The sequence below is a fragment of the Macaca mulatta genome, chromosome 18 (assembly GCF_049350105.2).
Source record: "Macaca mulatta isolate MMU2019108-1 chromosome 18, T2T-MMU8v2.0, whole genome shotgun sequence".
NCBI classification, from domain to species: domain Eukaryota; kingdom Metazoa; phylum Chordata; class Mammalia; order Primates; family Cercopithecidae; genus Macaca; species Macaca mulatta.
In genome coordinates this window covers 83,597,320-83,617,478 of record NC_133423.1, presented here as the reverse complement: position 1 = coordinate 83,617,478, position 20,159 = coordinate 83,597,320, and the positions used below count along the sequence as shown (strand labels likewise).

The 20,159-nt window shown below is 47.6% G+C and overlaps 1 protein-coding gene and 1 long non-coding RNA gene across 8 annotated transcripts in view; one reads left to right on the top strand and one right to left on the bottom strand.

The window, feature by feature from the left end:
• The window catches only part of SEH1L (SEH1 like nucleoporin), a 38,282-nt gene extending 35,021 nt beyond the window's left edge, over positions 1-3,261 (bottom strand). For all 4 annotated transcript variants that reach the window (XM_028837897.2, XM_028837895.2, XM_077975392.1 and 1 more), the window contains exon 1: positions 3,040-3,261. In XM_028837897.2, the coding sequence (XP_028693730.1) occupies positions 3,040-3,150 (111 nt within the window). In that variant the 5' untranslated portion in view covers positions 3,151-3,261. The remainder of the gene's footprint in view (positions 1-3,039) is intronic.
• Positions 3,262-3,518: 257 nt separating this feature from the next.
• Positions 3,519-20,159, top strand: part of LOC144336546 (uncharacterized) — a 35,576-nt gene continuing 18,935 nt past the window's right edge. Inside the window, exons 1-4 of one of the 4 annotated variants that reach the window (XR_013408429.1) lie at positions 3,519-3,599; positions 5,543-5,655; positions 15,455-15,981; positions 16,265-18,885. This is a non-coding gene — a long non-coding RNA (uncharacterized LOC144336546). Of the gene's footprint in view, positions 3,600-5,542; positions 5,792-15,454; positions 15,982-16,123; positions 18,886-20,159 lie in introns of those variants that run through there. The other 3 variants (XR_013408427.1, XR_013408428.1, XR_013408430.1) reach the window with 3 other exon arrangements.

Sequence of the window (20,159 nt, the reverse complement as noted above, 5' to 3'; positions counted from 1 at the left end):
GGAAATACTAGGTTAGGTTCCTGTGAGTCTCTGGTCTACATTTTTGTCAACCAGTCAGTACATGACCTTGTTTAATGTGTGTTTCTGTTTAAAGAGAACTTATTTAATACATATTGTTTATTCATCAATATTGAACTCACTCAACAGCACTATAACTCATGTCTGAAGGAAGCTTCTCTAACGCACGTACTATCGCTTTAACGCACATCGCCTCCTTCTGTATAGGAACCAGACAGCACTTCAGCACTAGGCTTGGAGGCCATTTTAAACAGCGAAATCACCAATAGAAAGAACAAACAATGAAAAAATCATTGCACTAAATAGATCACAAAAAACACCTGCTTACAGTACGAGCCAAAATAGAGTATCGCCTGGTTTCATATCAATGGGAAACGTCTGTCCTGAGACTCAAACTTTTCACCACTCCGCACACATGCACAAATGACTGCAAAAGCAGTGTGACTTTTGGGATACAAGTAAATTTCAGAGTAGACAAATTCAAAAAATACAGAATCTACAAACTATAGGCTCAACTGTACATGTAACAAATGGTAAAGCAAAAATACTGAAACCAGGCATGGTGGTGCACATCTGTAGTCCCAGCTACTCAAGAGGCTGAGGCAGGAGGGATTACTTGAGCCCAGGAGTTTGATCACGCTCGTGAATAGCCACTGCACTCCAGCCTGGGCAACATGGCAAGACTCCATCTCAAGACAAAAAAATTGAACCTTATTACCCAGAAAAAATATAGATTATAGTAAGAAGGTGCCAATTTCACCTATTAAAAATGTAACGAGGGCAACAACACTATGAAATCAATACTATCACTGGCAGTATAAAAACGGTATAACCTGAAAAATAGCAATTTGCCAATTCTCTTCACTAGTTTTTAAAATATCCACTAATTTCTCTTCTGGAATTAGCCTAAGAAAATCATTCAAAATACATAAAATGCTAAACTAATGAAAATTTTCAGTACAACACTATTTCTCACAAGACATGTATGTATATACACACACTGTACCATGGCAATTTAAAACGTTAAAGGAAAAACAGAGGAAATCAATAAATATTAACAAACATTAGCAATAAGCCTGTAATTTTTTTACTCTCTAAAAAGAAAAATATATTACTTGTTCATTTAAAAATATATACAAATAAATACATGGCTCCTCCTTTAAAAAAAAAAGTACTCTGGAATAAATGGACATAAGCGGGCTGGGCAAGGTGACTCGCACCTGTAATCCCAGCACTCTGGGAGGCTGAGGTGAGAGGATCACTTGAGCCCAGGGGTTCGAGACTAGCCTGGACAACACAGCAAGACCCTGCCTCTACAAAAACAATTTGTAGGCAGGCGTGGTGGCGTGCATTTGTAGTCTCAGCTACCGGGGAGGCTGAGGTGCGAGGATCGCTTGAACCTGGGATGTTGAGGCTGCAAAAAGCCAAGATCGCACCACTGCACTCCAGTCTAGGTGACAGAGCCAGACCTTGTCTCAAAAAAAAAAAAGGAAAAAGAAAAAAAAATTAAGTGAAATAAACCAAATATAAAAGGGCGAATATTCTATGATTCTATTTATCTGAGGTACCTAGAATATGCAAATTAATCGAAAGTAGTAGAAAAGAGGTTACCAGAGGGTGAGCTGGAGGCAACAGGGTGCTCTCGGGTACAGAGTTTCAGTTTAGGATGATGAAAAGGTTCTGGAGATGAGCAGTGGTGACGCTGCCCAGCAATGTGAATGCTGTGCTCAATGTCACTGAATTCTACACTTTAAAACGGTTAACGTAGTTTATTACAACTAAAATAAACTTGTTTCAAAAAAAGAAACTACATCGTTTAAGAACTGCAACACTACCTATAAAAAGTTTATCTTTGAGAGATCATTGGTATCAAACTCGAATGTGAAAAAGGAAAAACTGTCCTTTAGATTTTCAGTGACTCTGGAGTTGTCGAGAACCAAAATAAGCCGCACTCCAGCTTTCATTCATCCTGCAACACATCTGGGAGGTCCCTAAATCCCATATAGCATCCCCACATTCCTGTAATCTCAGCACTTCGGGAGGACGAGGCGGGCGGATCACGAGGTCAGGAGTTCAAGATCAGCCTGGCCCACATGGTGAAACACCATCTCTACTAAAAAATACAAACAAAAAATTAGCCGGGCGTGGTGCGCGCACCTGTAATCCCAGCTACGTGGGGATGCTGAGGCAGGATAATCGCTTGAACCCGGGAGGCGGAGGTTGCAGTGAGCCGAGATCGTGCCCCTGCAGTCTAGCCTGGGTGACAGTGACTCTGTCTCAAAAAAAAAAAAAAAAAAAAAAGAAATTCTGCTTGTCGGAAGTGTCTACAGACTTTTACAGGAACTTCAAGAAACAAACCCTCCCATTCCTGCGCAGCAAGCAGAGAAGTCATTGGATGTAAACGGTTTGTATTTTTCTTCCTTGGCGTAACAAAGTGAGCTTCTGCTCTGAACCCAGGGAGAAAACCATGTGCCCCAGTAAGAGAACACCGGCGGGGCACAGAACTCGACACAGCGCCGGCCAGGCAGAGTCTCCCACCAGGTCCCACTGCAGGTCCTCGAGTGAACAGTGCGGGCAAGACACGCCACACCCAGGCGGACGGCGGGACGCCCCCGGGTTCCCGCCCCCGGGTTCCCGCCCCCGGGTTCCCGCCCCCGGGTTCCCGCCCCCGGGTTCCCGCCCCCGGGTTCCCGCCCCCGGGTTCCCGCCCCCGGGTTCCCGCCCCCGGGTTCCCGCCCGCAGCCACCGCAGCGCTGCCCGAGCGAAAGCCCGGCGTCCCCTGCGGGCGGGAGCGCGCACGCGGCACCAGCTGCGCAGGCGCACGGGAGCGCGGCCCGCGAGGCCGCCGTGACCCCACAATACGCGGGCGGGGAGGGCCTCCGCCCCGTCCAGCCAGGGCTCGGCCGCCACCCCACAGCTTCCCGCGGCGTCACTGAAACCCAGACACAGCCGTGTTCCCCGCACCGCCCACCCACTCCCCCTCCTTCCGGGCTCGGCCCCGCCCGCAAGCGCCGCGCGCACCTTCACGCTCTGATCGCTGGAGCAGGTCGCCATCCGCCGCCCGTGGAAGTCGAAAGAGACATCGTGGATGAGATCCTTGTGGTCCGCCGCGATGCTGCGGGCCACAAACATGGCTTCCGTCGGGCCCGCGCCTCCGAAGAGGACAGTGGCGGCGGCAGCGGCGGCGGCGCGCGGCCCGCAGCCTCGCCCGACCTCGCAGCCCGGGAGCGCACGGCGCGTGCTGCCCACGCCCCCGCCCCGCCCCTGCCCATCAAGCCCCGCCCACACCCCCGGTCCCCAAGCCCCGCCCCACCCACGGGCCCGTCCAGCCCCACACCGTCCCCTGGCCCCTCAAGCCCCGCCCAGGCCCTGGCTCATCATGACTCGCCCCACCCCTCGGTCCCTCAAGCCTCGCCCCGCCCCCTGGCCCGTAAGCCCCGCCTACCCCCGGGCCGTCATGCCTCGCCCCGCCCTCCCGCCCCCTCAAGCCCCGCCCTGTCCTCGGCGCCGCACGTCCTGCGGGACTGGTACGGGTGCCTCCGGGCTCTGAGCGTTCGGCGGCGGCGGTTGCTCTGCAAAAGGCGAGTTACCTGTGATGAGAAGCAGTAAGAGGTTATTTGTATACTGTGAAATGAAGAAGGATGAGAAAGTGAAGACTGCTCTCGCGGTCCTCGTTTCCCCCAGACACGTGCGAGGAGCGCGGAGCGGGTGGAGGAGGCGAGCCGTGGGCGTGGTCAGGAGCCGCGCTCCGCAGGGACGGCCGAGGAGCCGGGAGGGCGAGGAGACGCCTGAGGGCATGACGGGCAGTCCAGGCTCGGCCGCCGAAGAGCGCAGGCTGGACGGGGAGGAGAGGATCGGAAGTACTAGTTTAAATGCGTCAACGTTTTACCGGCAGACCGGGCCCGGGGGTTCCAGGAGCCACCACGGGGTAGGGAAACAGTAGGAATTACCAGAGCCCGCCGGTAGAAACGTCATCCCGGGGGAAGGAAGCGGCCGGGGAACTGGGCCGCCTGCTCGCCGGGAGGCGGAGTCCTCGGGGAAAGGAGGTGAAGAGGACCAGACCCCCGGGAGGACGCCTGGCTCGGATCACGGATTCCGCCACAACGGAGAGTGGAGGAGCCTCTTCCGAGACGCCAGCGACTCAGGGGGCTTGCTTATAGGAAAAGGCATTCTGGAGGGCGTAGTGGGAAAGTTTAGGATGGAGACGGTGGAAGCTTGCGTCAGGGGAGCGAAAGTACAGAAGAAAAAAAAAACTAAAAATGAGGCTGTAGGAAATCCCTTTGGATTTTGGCCAGGAATGACAAGAATGTGAGGTATGGTAAGATTAGCAGGCTGGAAAGGTTTTTAAATGATTGGTCCCAGCTGTCCCCTGACGGATTGCACAGAAACCTGCAAACAGAAGTGGCGAAATGACCTTTTTCAACCGTAAATAAGATTGTATTGCTACCTTAAGAGGTGTACCCCACCTCTTATGATAACTGATAACAACTATAACTTTTTTGAGGGTCAAAGACACTCATATCCAAAGAAAGTGCTCACTATGAAAGTCCAGTCAAAATATATTGAATATTATTAAAATACCAAAACAGTTTAAAAATTCTTTTAATTCAATGTAAATAAACACAGTAAACAGATCAGTGGTTGCCAGAGATTATCAGAGTGGAAGTGAAGCGTTGAATTAGGTGAAACAGTGGATTTTTTTAAATAGACTTTAGTTTTTAGAACACTTTCAGGTTCACAGCAAAATTGAGCAGAAAATAGAGTTCCCACATGTACCCGTACTGCCACACATGCACAGCATCCTCCACTGTCAACGTCCCATACCAAAGTGGTACCTTTGTTATAATCAGTAAACCTACATTGACACGTCATTATCACCCAAAGTTCAGGCCTGGTGGCTAAGTTACCCTGTAATCCAGCACTTTTGGAAACTGAGGCGGACAGATTATCTGAGCTCTGGAGTTCAAGACCAGCCTGGACAACGTGGCGAGACCACTGTCTCTACTAAAAATACAAAATAAAAATACAAAAAAAAAAAAATCCCCAGGAGTGGTGGTGGAGCTGAGATTGTGCCACAGCACTCCATCCTGGGCAACATTGTCTCAAAAAAAAAAAAAAAAGGGAGACATTATCTCAAAACACTCCTGGTGTTTTATTCTATGGGTTTTGGCAAATATATAATGACATGAATCCACCGTTATGGTATCACGCGGAATAGTTTGACTGCCCTGAAAATCCTTAGTGCTCCTGTTCATCCCTTCCTTCCGACAACACCTGGCAATCGCTGATCTTTGCACTGACTGCATGGTTTTGACTTTTCCAGAATGGCATATAATGGGAATCTGGGAGTGGCCAGCCTTTTCAGATTGCCTTCCTTCTTTAGAGTAATATGCATTTAAGCTTTCTCCATGTCTTGTCTTGATAGTTCATTTCTTTTTAGTGCTGAATAATATTCCATTGTCAGGCTGTAACAATGTTTATTCATTCACCAACTAACGGGCATCCTGGTTGTTTCTGTGTTTAGGCAATTGTCAGTGAAGCTCCTACAAACATCTGCGTGCAGGTTTTTGTGTGGACATGTTTGCAACTCCTTTGGATGGATACCAAGAAGCATAATTGCCGGATCATATAGTAAGAGTAAGTTTAGTTTTGTTTTTGGGGGTTTTGTTGTGTTTTTTGAGACAGGGACTCACTCTGTCATGGCAGACAATCATGGCTCACTGCAGCTTTAAATTCCCTGGGTTCAGATGATCCTCCCCCCTCAGCCTCCCGAGTAGCTGGGACTGCAGGCACAGTGCCACTACACCCAGCTAATTTTTCTATTTTTTGTAAAGGTGGGGTTTCACCATGTCGACCAGGCTGGTCTCAAACTCCTGGGCTCAAGCGATCCTTGAGCCTCCCAAAGTGCTTGGATTACAGGCATGAGCCACTGTGCCTGGCCTGGTTTTACAAGAAACTTACAAACTGTCTTCCAAAGTGGTTGTGTCAGCTGGGCCTGGTGGCTAAGTTACCCTATAATCCAGCACTTTGGGAGGCCGAGGCGGACAGATTATCTGAGCTCTGGAGTTCAAGACCAGCCTGGGCAATGTGGCGAGACCCCATCTCTACTAAAAATACAAAATAAAAATACAAAAAAATAGCTCCAGGAGTGGTGGTGGAGCTGAGATTGTGCCACAGCACTCCATCCTGGGCAACATTATCTCAAAAAAAAAAAAAAAAAAAAAAAGGGAGACATTATCTCAAAAAAAAAAAAAAAAAGGAATTTAACACGGGAAACTGGTTACAAATATATCCGAGGGGTTAATTAAGAGCAAAAAGGGAACATGTGAGATTACCCAGGGACTAGTAACTACGGGAAACTCTGGGCTGGAAGTGTGAAAGGGAAAATAGTTTTACCCAGAGCTACCATGATTGACTCTCTGAGGCTGCTGACTTTGGCACCTTTACCACCAACGGGCAGAAAGCCAGGAGCCAATACTCCAGCTTACACTGCAGGCATCCAGCAGAGCAGCAGCCATAGGAGCCCACAAACTCTGAACAGCTGAGGTTCACGGATCCTCTGCTACTACTGCCGGTGCTAGTGCTGAGTGCTGCTGCTACTGCTGCTGTTCAAATCACCTCTGAGCAGGAAGCCAGGCTCACCCATTGCCACCACTGCTCAGCTGTGTGAGCTGCCTCCACAAATTGGATAAAAGGTCTTCTTCCTCCTACATCTGAATCCCCTATGTCTCTCAATGGCAGAACCCAACTAGAAATAGAGAGCTAATAAGAGTCTGGGAAAGCAAATTTGGAGGTTTCCAGTTCGTATGCTGGAAAGAATGTGATCTACAATGAAGGCTAGGCATGACAGTTAACACCTGTAATCCCAACATTTTGGGAGGCTGAGGCAGGCAGATCACTTAAGGTCAGGAGTTTGAGACCAGCCTGGCCAAGATGGTGAAACCCTGTTTCTACTAAAAATACAAAAATTAGCTGGGTGTGGTGGTGAGCGCCTGTAATCTCAGCTACTCGAGAGACTGAGGCAGGAGAATCGCTGGAACCCTGGAGGTGGAGGTTGCAGTGAACTGAGATTGTGCCACTGCCCTCCAGCCTGGGCAACACAGTGAGACTCCATCTCAAAAATATAAATAAATAAATAAATAAATAACCTACAATTAGTTAAGAAGCTTTCACATTTTTTTCCTGCTCTGGGCCAGTTTAAATAGATTCCTATGAAGATTTTGTAGAAGATTCCGTGAAAATTTTGTAGATGACATTCACAAAATTTTATCAGCCTGATGCCTTTGGTGATGATAAGTATAGTTAATTTTAACTACCTTTTAAAATTATTTTATTCATGGCCTCTTCAGATTTTTTACCTTTTGTGGAGACAATTTTGATCATTTATATCTTCCTTTAAAAAATCGGCCATTTTGTTCTGGGCATGGTGGCTCATGCCTGTAATCCCAGCACTTTGTGAGGCCGAAGTAGAAGGATTGCTTGAGCTCAGGAATTCAAGACCAGCCTGGGCAACATAGTGAGACCTCATCTCTACAAAAAAAAAATTAGCCAGGTGTGGTGGCGCACGCCTGTATTTCAGCTACTCAAGAGGCTGAGGCAGGAAGAGGATCACTTGAGCCCAGGAGGCAGAGGTTGCAGTGAGCTGAAATTGTGCCACTGCACTCCAGCCTGGGCAACAGAGTGAGACACTATCTCAAGTAAATAAATAATCAGTCATTTCACCAAAATATTTAAACTTATTAATATAGAGTTATATATGTTAATTTCTTGCAATTTGTAAAGTCTCCATATCTGATGTAAGGCTTTTTTTCTTGTTTCCATTGCTTTTTGTCTTACTATCTTTTTTCTTAACATTTTGCTTTTCAATGAAGTGTAATATAGATTCCAAAATGTACACATATCATAAATGTACAGCTCACTGGATTTTCGCAAACTAAACACATTCATGCAGCCATCACCACCTCGAAAAAGGGAGCATGACTCACACCCTTAAAGCTCTTCTGTGGTCCCTTCTCGTCTTTACACCCCTCCCCAAGCAGTAACTACCGACTTCCTTCCTAACGACATAGGTTGGTGTGATGATTAATTTTATGTGTCACCATGGTTAGGCTATGAAGCCCAGTTCTTCGCTCCAACACTAGTCTAGATGTTGCTATAAAGGTATTTTGTAGATGTGATTAATATCTGCAATCAGTTGTGTTCCGTGAAAGGGTCATATTAATATATGCAAAGCGACCCCCAACTGCTGAAGGAGCTGAGAAACCAAAGCAAGAGGCAGACAAATCCAGTTTGTCAGTTTCGGGCGATTCATTACAGCATTCTATTTTGGGGAATTTATTAGGGGATTGTATTTATTGACTTACTAGGGGAACTTACAGACAGAAGTCTTGGGTCTTGCGGTCTTGGGTGGCTGCGAGACAGGTAGATCTCCACTCCACAACCCCCCAGACACACAGCTTATATCTTGGGAAAAAAGTATACGTGCTCTGGAAGGAATGGGCAGGTGGCTATGGTGTCAGCCTGTGATTTCTGCAACAGCAAAGGTTGTTTTGGAGGCAACGTACAATAAATAGGTGTTCCTACACAAATAGTAATATATCAACTAGACATTTTGGAAGCGTTCTCAAACTCAGGGTTAGTGGGAACTTACATGGTAGATTGGCATTTTAAATTGGCCACGGGCGGTGACTCACGCCTATAATCTCAACACTTTGGGAGGCTGAGGCAGGCAGATCACCTGAGGTCAGGAGTTAAAGACCAGACTGGCCAACAGGGTGGAACCCCGTCTCTACTAAAAATAAAAAAATTAGGCGGGCGCGGTGGTGGCTGCCTGTAATCTCAGTTACTCAGGAGGCTGAGCCACAAGAATCACTTGAACTGGGGAGGCGGACATTGCAGTGAGCTGAGATCACACTACTGCACTCCAGTCTGGGTGACAGAGCAAGACTCCATCTCAAAAAAAAAAAAAAAAAAAAAAATGAAAAAGTCACTCTTGTCCCTACAAGTTGCCTTTAAGTAAAGGAGATTAACCTTGATAAGGTAGCTGGGCCTCATCTATCCAATTGAAGGCCTTAAGATAAAAGACTCAGGTTTCCTAAAGAAAAAAAGAATTCTGCCTCAAGTCTGTAACACAGAAATCCTTCCTGAGTTCCTAATCTACCCTACAGGTTAGAGACTCAAGACTGCAACATCATTTCCTAGCCCATATCCAGCCCACCAGTTTGTCCTAAGAATTTTAGACTTAACAGCCTGCACAATCACATGAGCAAATTGCTTAAAATAAAACACTTTTGTATTCCTAGAAATAAGACAGAAAGATGTAAATATTGTCTTGTTTCTCTGGAGAACCCTGACTGATACAGATTTTATACTGAGAGTGATTCTAGAAGAACAGAATCTTTTTTTTTTTTTGAGACGGTGTCTTGCTCTGTTGCCCAGGCTGGAGTGCAGTGGCGCGATCTTGGCTCACTGTAAGCTCCACCTCCCAGGTTCACACCATTCTCCTGCCTCAGCCTCCTGAGTAGCTGGGACTACAGGCGCCCGCCACCACGCCCAGCTAATTTTTGTATTTTTAGTAGAGACGGGGTTTCACTGTGTTAGCCAGGATGGTCTTGATCTCTTGACCTCATGATCCACCCACCTCAGCCTCCCAAAGTGCTGGGATTACAGGCATGAGCCACCGCGCCCAGCCTGCAGCAGTTACTTTTATGCACCACTGTGGTTAAGCTATGGTGCCCAGTTGTTTGCTCAAACACTAGGTCTAGAAGTTGCTCTGAAGATATTTTGTAGGTGTGACTAATATCTATAATCCATTGACTTTAAGGAGATTACCCTCAATAATGAGAGTAGGCCTCACCCATTCAGTTGAAGGACTTGAGAGCAAAGACTGAGGTTTCCCAGGGAAGAAGAAGGAATTCTGCCTTAAGACTGTAACACAGAAATCCTGCCAGACTTTCTGCTTTGCTGGCCTGCCCTACAGATTATAGACCAGCCAGGCCCCACAATCACATGAGCCAATTCCCTTAAATAAATTCCTTTAAAATATGTCCATGTATCTCCTATTAGTTCTCTGTGAAAACCTGACTCGTACAGTTAGTTTCACTTGTTTTGTGACATTTCACTTGTTTTGTATGAAATTACCTGTGCATGAAATTACACAATCTACACTTTTCCTACCCAGCTCCTTTTGTTCTGCACGACATTTGTGAGCTTCATCCCTACTTTCCTCAGGTTCATCCGTGAACTCTGCGTGCACCGTGGGGTAAGACCCACCGTCTGCATGTGTAGCGTGCCTGTGAGACAGGAGCCAGCAGGTGGCACTGCGACATCTCATATGGAACTTGGAAAAGTCCTGTAACTGCAAATTCCTAGGTGTCAGCCACAGCTGAGTTTTTCAGTGGTCTGTCACAGGGCAGACAGCTTATCGTCAAACTGGAAATAACATCTTTACATTTCTAAATTTGATGTTAATTGAGTCGATAAAATTGGCCAGGCGCGGTGGCTCACGCCTGTAATCCCAGCACTTTGGGAGGCCGAGGCAGGCAGATGACTTGAGGTCAGGAGTTCGAGACTAGCCAGGCCAACATGGCGAGACCCCATCTCTACTAAAAATACAAAAATTAGCTGGATGTGGTGATGGGTGCCTGTAATCCCAGCTAATCAGAGGCTGAGGCAGGAGAATTGCTTGAGCCTGGCAAGTGATGGCTGCAGTAAGCCAAGATCGTGCCACTGCACTCCAGCCTGGGCGACAGAGTGAGACTCTGTCTCAATAATAATAATAATAAAATAATAATAAAATAAAATTGAAGTGCTGAGGACGTGGAAGGCCTTCACAGAAGTAAACTGTGGCGGGAGAAAGGAGAGGGCTGATGAGCCCTGAGCCCAGCACTAGGCAGTGTCAACGCCCTGGAGGGTCTGGGACTTTCCTTGCCAGCTAATGCGCTGGGCTGTCACAGACTCGTGGATATGGATACTGGCAGGAGCTGTGTTTTGTTTTTTAATTTTTATTTTATAGACAGGGTCTCACTCTGTGGTCCAAGCTGGAGTACAGTGATGCAATCATTGCTCACTGCAGCTTCAAATTCCTGGGCTTAAGCGATCCTCCTGCCTCAGCACCTCCAAAGTTCTGGGACTACAGGCATGAACCACTGTGCCCAGCTAGAAGCCGTGTTATTATTTGCAACAATCACTAGAGCCATAGTACCCACATTTCCTTGCCCTGTCTGAGTCCCAGCATGTGGGGCTGGATGACACCTGCACAGGCAGTGGCTTGCAATTCAGGACAATCTCTGAGCGTGGGGGCCCTGAATGTTTGACAATGGGCAGTAAGCCTGCCTACCCATTTGCTCTGGAAAGAGCCACTTTTTCTATCTTCCAAGCAACTTCCCTTTGCCGTAAGCAGTGCAAGCAAACTGCCCATTGCTTTGGAGAAAGACACTATTGTTTGTCTTCCAAGGCTGTTCATTTCGCCAACATCGTTGAAAAGGTAACTCAGAACAAAGGGAAGGCAAACATGCAAAGACTGCAAGATGTGCAAAAATGTGAAACACCCAGGGAGACTCGTCTGGCAAGAGGAGTATAGAGGATGAGGAGGGTCCTCTTCCCCTGGGAGGTGTGGTGGGGGAGAAAAGTGTGCTGCTAGAATGGAGAAGGCGGCTGCAGAATGGCACCTCTCGGCTTTCTGAGGAGTCACATCAGTCCTCTGCACCAGGAGGCTGCCATCTGCACAGTAACGGGCTGCCTGGGCCCATGGCCTTGAGTGGCATTCCCCTCTGGAACTTTTGGGCAGTGGTGGTCTTGTCTTCCCCTGGCAAGCACTGGAGACAACGTCATGCAGACGTCCTTTGCTCCTCACGCCTGCTCTGGAGGGGAGAGCCTTTCTAAACCAAAAGAAGCCCCGAGTGCATGTTTTCCTTTCTGATTGAGGTCCAAGGCAGGAGGAGGCTCTTGCAGAGGCAGTAGCAGTGCTGAGAAGGGCAGAGCCAGGTGGCAGGAGCCCAGGAGAGCCACCTTTCTACCTTAGGTCAACAGTCTTTCTGTTGAGGGAAACCCTTGCTATTCTAGCCACTCTCCTAGTGTACAAGCAGCAACAGTTGGGGCAGGGATGAAGGGCTCAATCTCTTTCCTGTGACGGAGTCAGAGAGCGTTTTGGATTGTCTTGCCAAGAAGGGTGTGTGTTGCAGGCCTGGGACGCCTGCAGTGGCTGGGACTAGGGAAGGGCGGGTCTTCCCTGATGACTTCCCTGGGACCTTTTCTTCCCACTATAATTTGTATTATGTATTGAAAGGACACAATTGGAGTAAAATTACAGAATTACAGACTTTCACTGGAGGAAAGGACCTCAGAGATGGCCTAGTCCAGTAGTTTCTTAGCCGACATCCTGGGACTGCTCAGGTCTTCATGGATGGTTTCAGGGATCCAACCTTCTTCTAGTGTGACACATTTGACTTTCCAGAAGTTTGTCAGGTGACTGAGATCAGACCATTCCTAGGTGACAGGTAAGTAGCAGAACAGATGGGCCTCTGGAGTTTGGGCAGGAAGAGGTCAGTGTAGCCAGGCAGAGTCAGACGTGGCTGGCATCAGGAAGCAGGCCTTGAGCCAGAGAAGTTCTCAGGCCATTGTGATCGTGGTGGCAATGGCAGCCACCTTGGTGTCCAGCAGCTTCAGCGTCCTCCACTGTAAACTGCAGGGCCAGAGAAGTTCTCAGGCCGTTGTGATCGTGGCGACCACCGTGGTGTCCAGCGGCTCCAGCGTCCTCCACTGTAAACTGCAGGAAGGAAACTTTATGGTGCTTTATGTCAAGAATTTCGTGTTTAAGCAACACAATAAAAAATGGCTGGGTGTCCCTATTCAGATGGAATTTGTTGAGGTGTGAGATTCATTTTTTGAGTCCTGGGGGAGAACACTGCATAGACAAGACGGGACCCCAGATGCCAGACTGGAGGCTCTGGACTTCATCCTGTAAGCCGAGGAGAGCAATTGGCCATAAGCAGGGAAACTGGCAACCACTGCAAGAACTGCAGGAATTGCCTCTGGAAGACACTGGAAGAATGAGAGAGTGGGGAAGGAAGCACAGGGTCTTCGCAAGCATTCTTTGCCCAGCACACAGCAAGTTCTTTAAAATGTTTGGAGAGAGACAGGGAGGAAGACAGAATGCTCCATGATCAGTCCTACCAACATGCTTGTAAGAATCAGCTGGGATCCACTTCAATCTTTCTGTAAAGGGAGAAATAGGAGTGCATGCCGCCACCGGTACTCCTCACTGCTATTGTAACTAACGTTTGCACGTCCTTTTCCCCTTGTCACAAAGGGCAGTTACTGTTCCCAAGTTCTTATGTTGTAATGGGGCTTGTTGTCCTGGGACCTGAGAAAGAAAATTGAGTTTTCGGTTAATGCGACCACTACCCCAGGGCCTGTTTATTTGGGACAGCTGCTGTGTAATGCTATAGTCTAGGGAGACACGGAAATTTTTTTGTAGGTCACTTTTAAGAAATAGTTTGAGATGGCTCTGGAAACTTTCTGAGCCCTTTGGGTTCCAATATTCTAGGTAGAGATTTAGTACTCGCTCCGACATCTCAACAAAGTTCACTTTGAATGGCACAGTGTGGTGGCTGAATAATGGCCCCCCAAGTATGCCCATGTCCCACTCCCCAGCACCTGTGAATAGGTTACTTTACATGGTTAAGGACCTTTGAAGATGTGAGCAAGTTAAGAGCCTTGAGATGGGGAGATGGTCCTGGCTTATTTGGGTGGGCCCCGTGTGACGGAACAGTCCTTGTAAGGGGGTCGCAGGAGGGTCAGTGTCAGAGGAGGTGTTGTGATTAGAGTGATGCGGCCATGTCTTGCAGTGAGACGCCGGCTTCCCTTTGTTCTGGGTTACCTTTTCAAGAATGTTGGTGAAATGAACAGCCGTGGAAGACAAACAATAGTGTCTTTCTCCAGAACAAAAGGCGGTTTGCTCTCAGTGCTTACAACAAAGCGCAGTTGCTTGAAAGATAGGGTAACTGTTTCCAGAGCAAATAGACAGCCCTGGAAGCTGGAAGGGGCAGGGCAGGTGCTATGGTATGAATGTTTGTGTCTCCCCAAATTCATGTGTTTCCTTCTAACCCCCAAGTGATGATATTGGGAGGTGGGGTCTTGGGGAGGTGATTAGGTCGCGATGGTGGACCCTCGTGATTGAAATTGGCATCCTTGTGAAAGAGCTAGCTTGCCCCTTCCAGTGAGAAGATGAACCCTCACCAGACACCAAATCCGTCTTGATCTTGCACTTCCCAGCCTCCATACTACGAGCAATACATTCCTGTTGCTTAGAAGTCGCCCAGTTTGTGGTATTTTGTTATAGTAGCCCAAACAGACTAAAGCAGAATGCGTATTCTCCACGGCCTCCTTAAGACAAATGTTAAACTTCTGATCTTTAAAACCGTAAGAACAAATTTGAGTTGTTTTGCGCGAAGTGTGTGGCCATCTGTTACACAGCAAGCATTGACTCTCACGAAGGATGCTCTGTCGGCCTCCCTCCCGCTGAGAACCGTGCTGGCCTGGCACAGGGGTCTTCAGCCTCACTTTCCCTTGGAATCCCGTGGAAAACTTTTGAAGATCCTCTTGCCCAGGATCTGCCCCAGATTAACTGAATGAGAATCTCTGGGAGTAGGACCCAGCATCGTCATCATCATTCCTTTTGTAAATAGAGAATAATCTACATGACACGGAAATATACATGTATTAGATGTTTACTTCAAAGACACTTGACAGTTGTAGACACCCCTGTAACCGCCATCCAAAACGACATACAGAGTATCCCCGTCACAACTGAAAGTTATGTCCGTAATGCCCCTTGCAATGAACTCCAACCCCGAGAGGCAACCACTTTCAGACTTCCATCACAATAGATGAGTTTTATCTCTTCTTAGACTTCATATAAATGGAATCACATGGCTTGTTTTTTTGGTAGGTCTGGCTTCTTTTGCTCAAAACAGTGTTTTTGAGATTCACCCATGTGGCTGTATGTTCCTTTTTATTGCTGAGTAACTTTTGGTTACATGAATATATCATGATGTGTTTACCCATTTTGATGGTGATTGATTTTTGAATTGTTTACAGTTTTGGGCTATTATGAATGAGGCTGAGGTTTTGAAGCAGGGCCACAGTCCTTGACACTCTCATCAGAAATGGTTTCTATAGCCCCTCACACTGGAGCCAGGCGGGTTTGCAATTGCTTCAACTAATAGAGACTAGTAAGAGATTGAACTGTGTCCCTCAAAATTCACATGTCGAAGTCCTAATCCCTAGTGTGACTGTATTTGCAGGTAGGACTTTTAGGGAGGCAATTACAATTAAATGCGGTTATAAGGGTGGGGCCTTGATTCAACAGGCCTGGCATGTCCTCATAAGAAAAAGAGGAGACACCAGATCTCAGTCTCTCTCCCTCCCCGCACAGGTGCAGAGGGAAGGAACTGGGAGCACACAGCAAGAAAGTGGCTGTTCACAAGCTAGGATCTGACCCTGCTGGCACCTTGATCTTGGACTTCCGGCCTCCAAAACTGTGAGAAAAAAATAAATATCTGTTGTTTAAGCCACCATCTGTGGCATTTTATTATGACAGTAGACCGAGTAGACTACTACAGACACTATGTTGCTTCTGAGGCTGTGTTTAAAAAGGCCATGCAAATAAAAAGGCTGGGCAGCTTCCCAGAGCTGGGAGTTCTCTGGGAACACTGGCGTTAGGGCCCTGAGCCCGCCATGCTGGGAGGCCACTGCAGACACTCCAAACGGAAGTCCTGGTTGGCCCAGTCTTCAGCCGCCCAGCCCCAGTGCTGGCGCGTGAGTAGCAGAGCCACTGGGGACCAGCTGTGCTCGACATTGGCACTCATGGGGCAGACAAGAGCTCTCTGCTATGCCCCTTCTCGGTTCCTGAGCACAGGCGGGATCGACGGGCATGAAAAATGCTGGCTGTATTTCACCCGCGTAGGGGATTTTTCTATCTGCTATGCCCCTTCTCCGTTCCTGAGCACAGCCGGGATCGACGGGCATGAAAAATGCTGGCTGTATTTCACCCGCGTAGGGGATTTTTCTATCTGCTATGCCCCTTCTCCGTTCCTGAGCACAGGCGGGATCGATGGGCATGAAAAATGCTGGCTGTATTTCACCCGCGTAGGGGATTTTTCTATCTGCTATGCCCCTTCTCCGTTCCTGAGCACAGGCGGGATCGACGGGCATGAAAAATGCTGGCTGTATTTCACCCGCGTAGGGGATTTTTCTAGTCACACTGGATAAACTGGAACGATGTTGTATGAGCGTTCTTGGAGGAGTCTCTCTTGGGAACCTATTCGTTTCTCTCCCCATTAAGTACGTAGGAAGGAATTTCTAGGTTGAAGATTAAAGTTGTTATAAAGATTTGCTCTAGTTCTCCCACATGGCTGTCCTATTTTAAACTCCCCACAGCCATGTGCAAGAGCTTCCGTTGCCCACATCTTTGCCAGCATCGGTGTGATCATCTTTTTTATGTTAACCCTCCCAGTGAGTGTGAAAGGACGTCTCATGGTCATTTTATTTTCAGTCCTTTGATTGCAAATGATGTTGAGCATCTTTTCATTTGCTTATTGGCTATTCGTGTGTTGTCTTTTGTGAAACATGTACTGAAGTCTTTTGCCCATTTTTAAACACCGTGTTGTTTCTCTTTTTTTTAGTTCATTTGTGGGAATTCTGTATATATTCCATATACAAGACATTTGTCAGATAAATGAGCTGTGAATATTTTTTCCCAGTCTATGTGACGTTAGTAGTTTTCGAAGCTCCTCAGATGACTCCAGCATGTAGCCAAGGTTGAGACCATTGGCCTAGTGCTTTTTTCCTCCTTTTCCTGGAAGGACAAAGCTGGGGTCAGTATGGAGGTTGGGAATGAAATCGCCTGGCTTAGACTTGGCTCCAACACTTGCCTACCACGTGACCCTGGGCAAGTCACTTAAAATGACCTAAAATGACTTCTTACCTCCATTTTCCCACCTCTAAGATGGAGTTGAGAATCGGGCTCTAGAAAGACTGTTTTAATAATTAAGTGATGGTAAGCAGATGTCGCTGCTGCCACTACATGCACAGATTATGAAATTTGCAGGACAGTATCAGGTTTCAACTTAAAATTTCTCATAGTTACGGAGAATATCTTCTATTTTAGGCAAAATTTTCAGATCACCAATATTTGCTATAGATAAAAGACTAGGAGTGTGGGGGTTATTATAATGCTTTAGATATATGAGGAAATTGTACAAAATAATATCTCCGTGGGGTATTTATTTGTTTTTTAATGCCTTGTACTTCAAGTGAAAGAAAGGAATGGAGGACAGAAACAGTGCAGGCAGCAAGGGTTGGCAGTAGCACGGAGTCTGGCATTGCAGATATCCTAAATGCAAACCTTCGAGGCTGAAATTGGCACGAGACATGTCACATATTCAGCAATCCTAAATCAGTTCACTCTCATACTTGGATTCTCCGAGAATCAAGGCTCATGTCTGCAAGCAACTGTCTAAGCCAGCGACAACATACAGCTTTAGGTAACATCAACACAGGAATCGATCCACACTAAACGTATGTGACCTTATTATCATAGTGCTTTAATCAGAGTGATGTACATTTATAGAATGCTTTCATGTATTTATTTTAGGCTGATTTATAGCAACTGTGTAAGGAAATATTGGAAGAGATTATTAGGATCATCTCAATTTTGCAGATAAAGAAGCTGAGGCTCTGAGGCCACATGGTTAGTAAGGCTCAGAGCTGGCACAAGGAGCCAGATCTTCCAACTCCAAGTCCAGCACCTTTGCACACCACACCAGGGCTTCTCAAACTGCAGCTCACTTCTACAGCTCACCTGGGGGTCTTGTTAAAATGCAGACACAATAGGTCTGGGATGGGGCCAAGTGCTTCTTTTTCTGAGAAGCTTCAGGTAGTGCTGATACTGATCCATGGATCATATTGTGAGTGGCCAGGCACTACACCACCCTCCATTTCTATCAATCAACTAGTCGTATGCCTGGTTCTTCAATAGTTGTCATTATACTCTGCTGACTGCAGAACAAAAACCACTTCCAGGCTGCCTTTCAGCTAGGTGTCACCTTCCAAGGGTAAGTCCCACTGACGAGGCCAGCTGCAGCTTTGTTTTCTTTAGATGTGCTCCCCCTTTCCCAGGAATGTCTAGGGGAGACAGAGCCAAAGACTGCATCCAGGTGAACAAAGGTCCTTTCACCAGGAAGCTTCCTACCCTAATGTTCTTCGAGGGAGGTGATTGGAGAAACGGTTTTGAGCCAGACTCTTCCTCACAGGAGTTCTGTCCTGGAAGAAAGAGAAATAATATAGAAAATGTGGCTTATGACCTGGGAGCCGAGTGCTTTTGTGAACGGTCAATTACCACTCTTGTTCTGGAATCTATCTGCAAATGTGTGTGTGTGCTGCTGCCACAATAGACAGCGAGTCACAAAACACACACAGTGAAATGGCACAAGGTTTCTCTAAAGGCAGTGGACACAGAAGGCTACACAGAGGAGGAAGAAGTATGGCATTTCCAGCTGGACGTGCAGGACCCTGCGTTCCCCAGATCCTCCCGGGCACGCGCACCTGCCAGTCTCCCTGGCAGAGGAACATACTGTCAGGCATATGAACACGGCCTTCGGCACCCTGAAGGGCTTTACCCCCTCTTCTACTCTCCTGCCTGTTCTGAGGACCATGCCCCAGGTGCAAACATGCAAAACAGCAGACCCTCTGACTGCCCCCTGCCTGCCAGATGAGTCGGACCACTCCAAGCTGTTGGGCGAGCGCCAGAGCAGATCGTCCGAGTCCCTGCAGACCTGGCCCAACTGCGTGTATCCCACCAGCGGGGTGTGTGTCTATCTGTCTAGCTGCTTTTTCTTTTCTTTTTTCTTTTTAAGACAGAGTGTCCCTCTGTTGCCCAGGCTAGAGTGCAGTGGCACGATCTTGGCTCACTGGAGCCTCTGCCTCCCAGGTTCAAGCAATTCTCCCACCTTAGTCTCCCAAGTAGCTGGGATTATAGGTGTGCACCACCAGGACCGTCTAATTTTTGTATTTTTAGTAGAAACGGGGTTTCTGCATGTTGATCAGGCTTGTCTTGAACTCCTGACCTCAAGTGATCCGCCCCCACTCAGCCTGCCAAAGTGCTGGGATTACAGGTGTGAGCCACCGCGCCCAGCCTGTCTCTTTTTTATTCTACTCTCTTTGGCACTTCTCTCTCTCCTACCGTCCTCCTTGAGGCTCATCGTCCCTTGTCATTGGTCCAGACCAGAATGTTGCTCCCACATGTCTTGCCCTAGGCCGTGTCTCCTGACACATTTGGCTGCTCTTTGTATCTAGAAACACCCTGAAGGGGCTGAGTGGATGGAGAGCTGAGGAGGCAGGTTAGGGGTTAGGGGTCTGGACAGGGCTGACCATTAGCTGGGAAGTCCCCGTTCAGTGACTGGTGGGCATCTGTTCTGATTCATCAGTGCCCTCACCGTCCTGGCCCTTACATATTTTGAATATCTCCTCTAGGTCTGGGGACACAGGAGGGCAAGCAGTTCCTGTGCGGAAGGAGGAAGAGCCATGCTGAGCGCAGGCTTTGAGGCAGCACTGAGTCCTCGGACTCCCCTGCAGCTGGGTGCCCTGTCTCCCCTGTGCCTCCACAGCTCTGTCTGCGCTGCATGGAAAAGGGCACCTTCAGCTCCTGAGTGCAACACAGAGATGGGAACAAACCAAGCCATTAGCACAAGAAGGGCCAGGACAGCTAAACTTAGCTAATGGAACGTCCACGTTTTGGGAGAAAGATTATGGAGTCTGGGCTTCTTTCCCTTTGGCCCATCTTTAGAACGGGAGGATGCTCCTTATTCAGTCCCCTGAGGTTTTCCTGCACCGAGCTCTTGCATACAACAAGAATAGCACCAGGCCATAGAGAATAATTTGCCAGGCAATTATTAAGTGTTTTCCGAAAGTGATGTTGCTTTGCAAAATGTTTTAAAATAAATTGGATGTGCATTTCCCCTTAGAGATGAAGAGAAGCATATCACTTGGCTTCATTTAATAATGATTTAGATGATGGTAAGAAGAGCAAGTAAATTCAAATTAGATTATTGATTTTCATGATTATAAATTAGAATCCAACA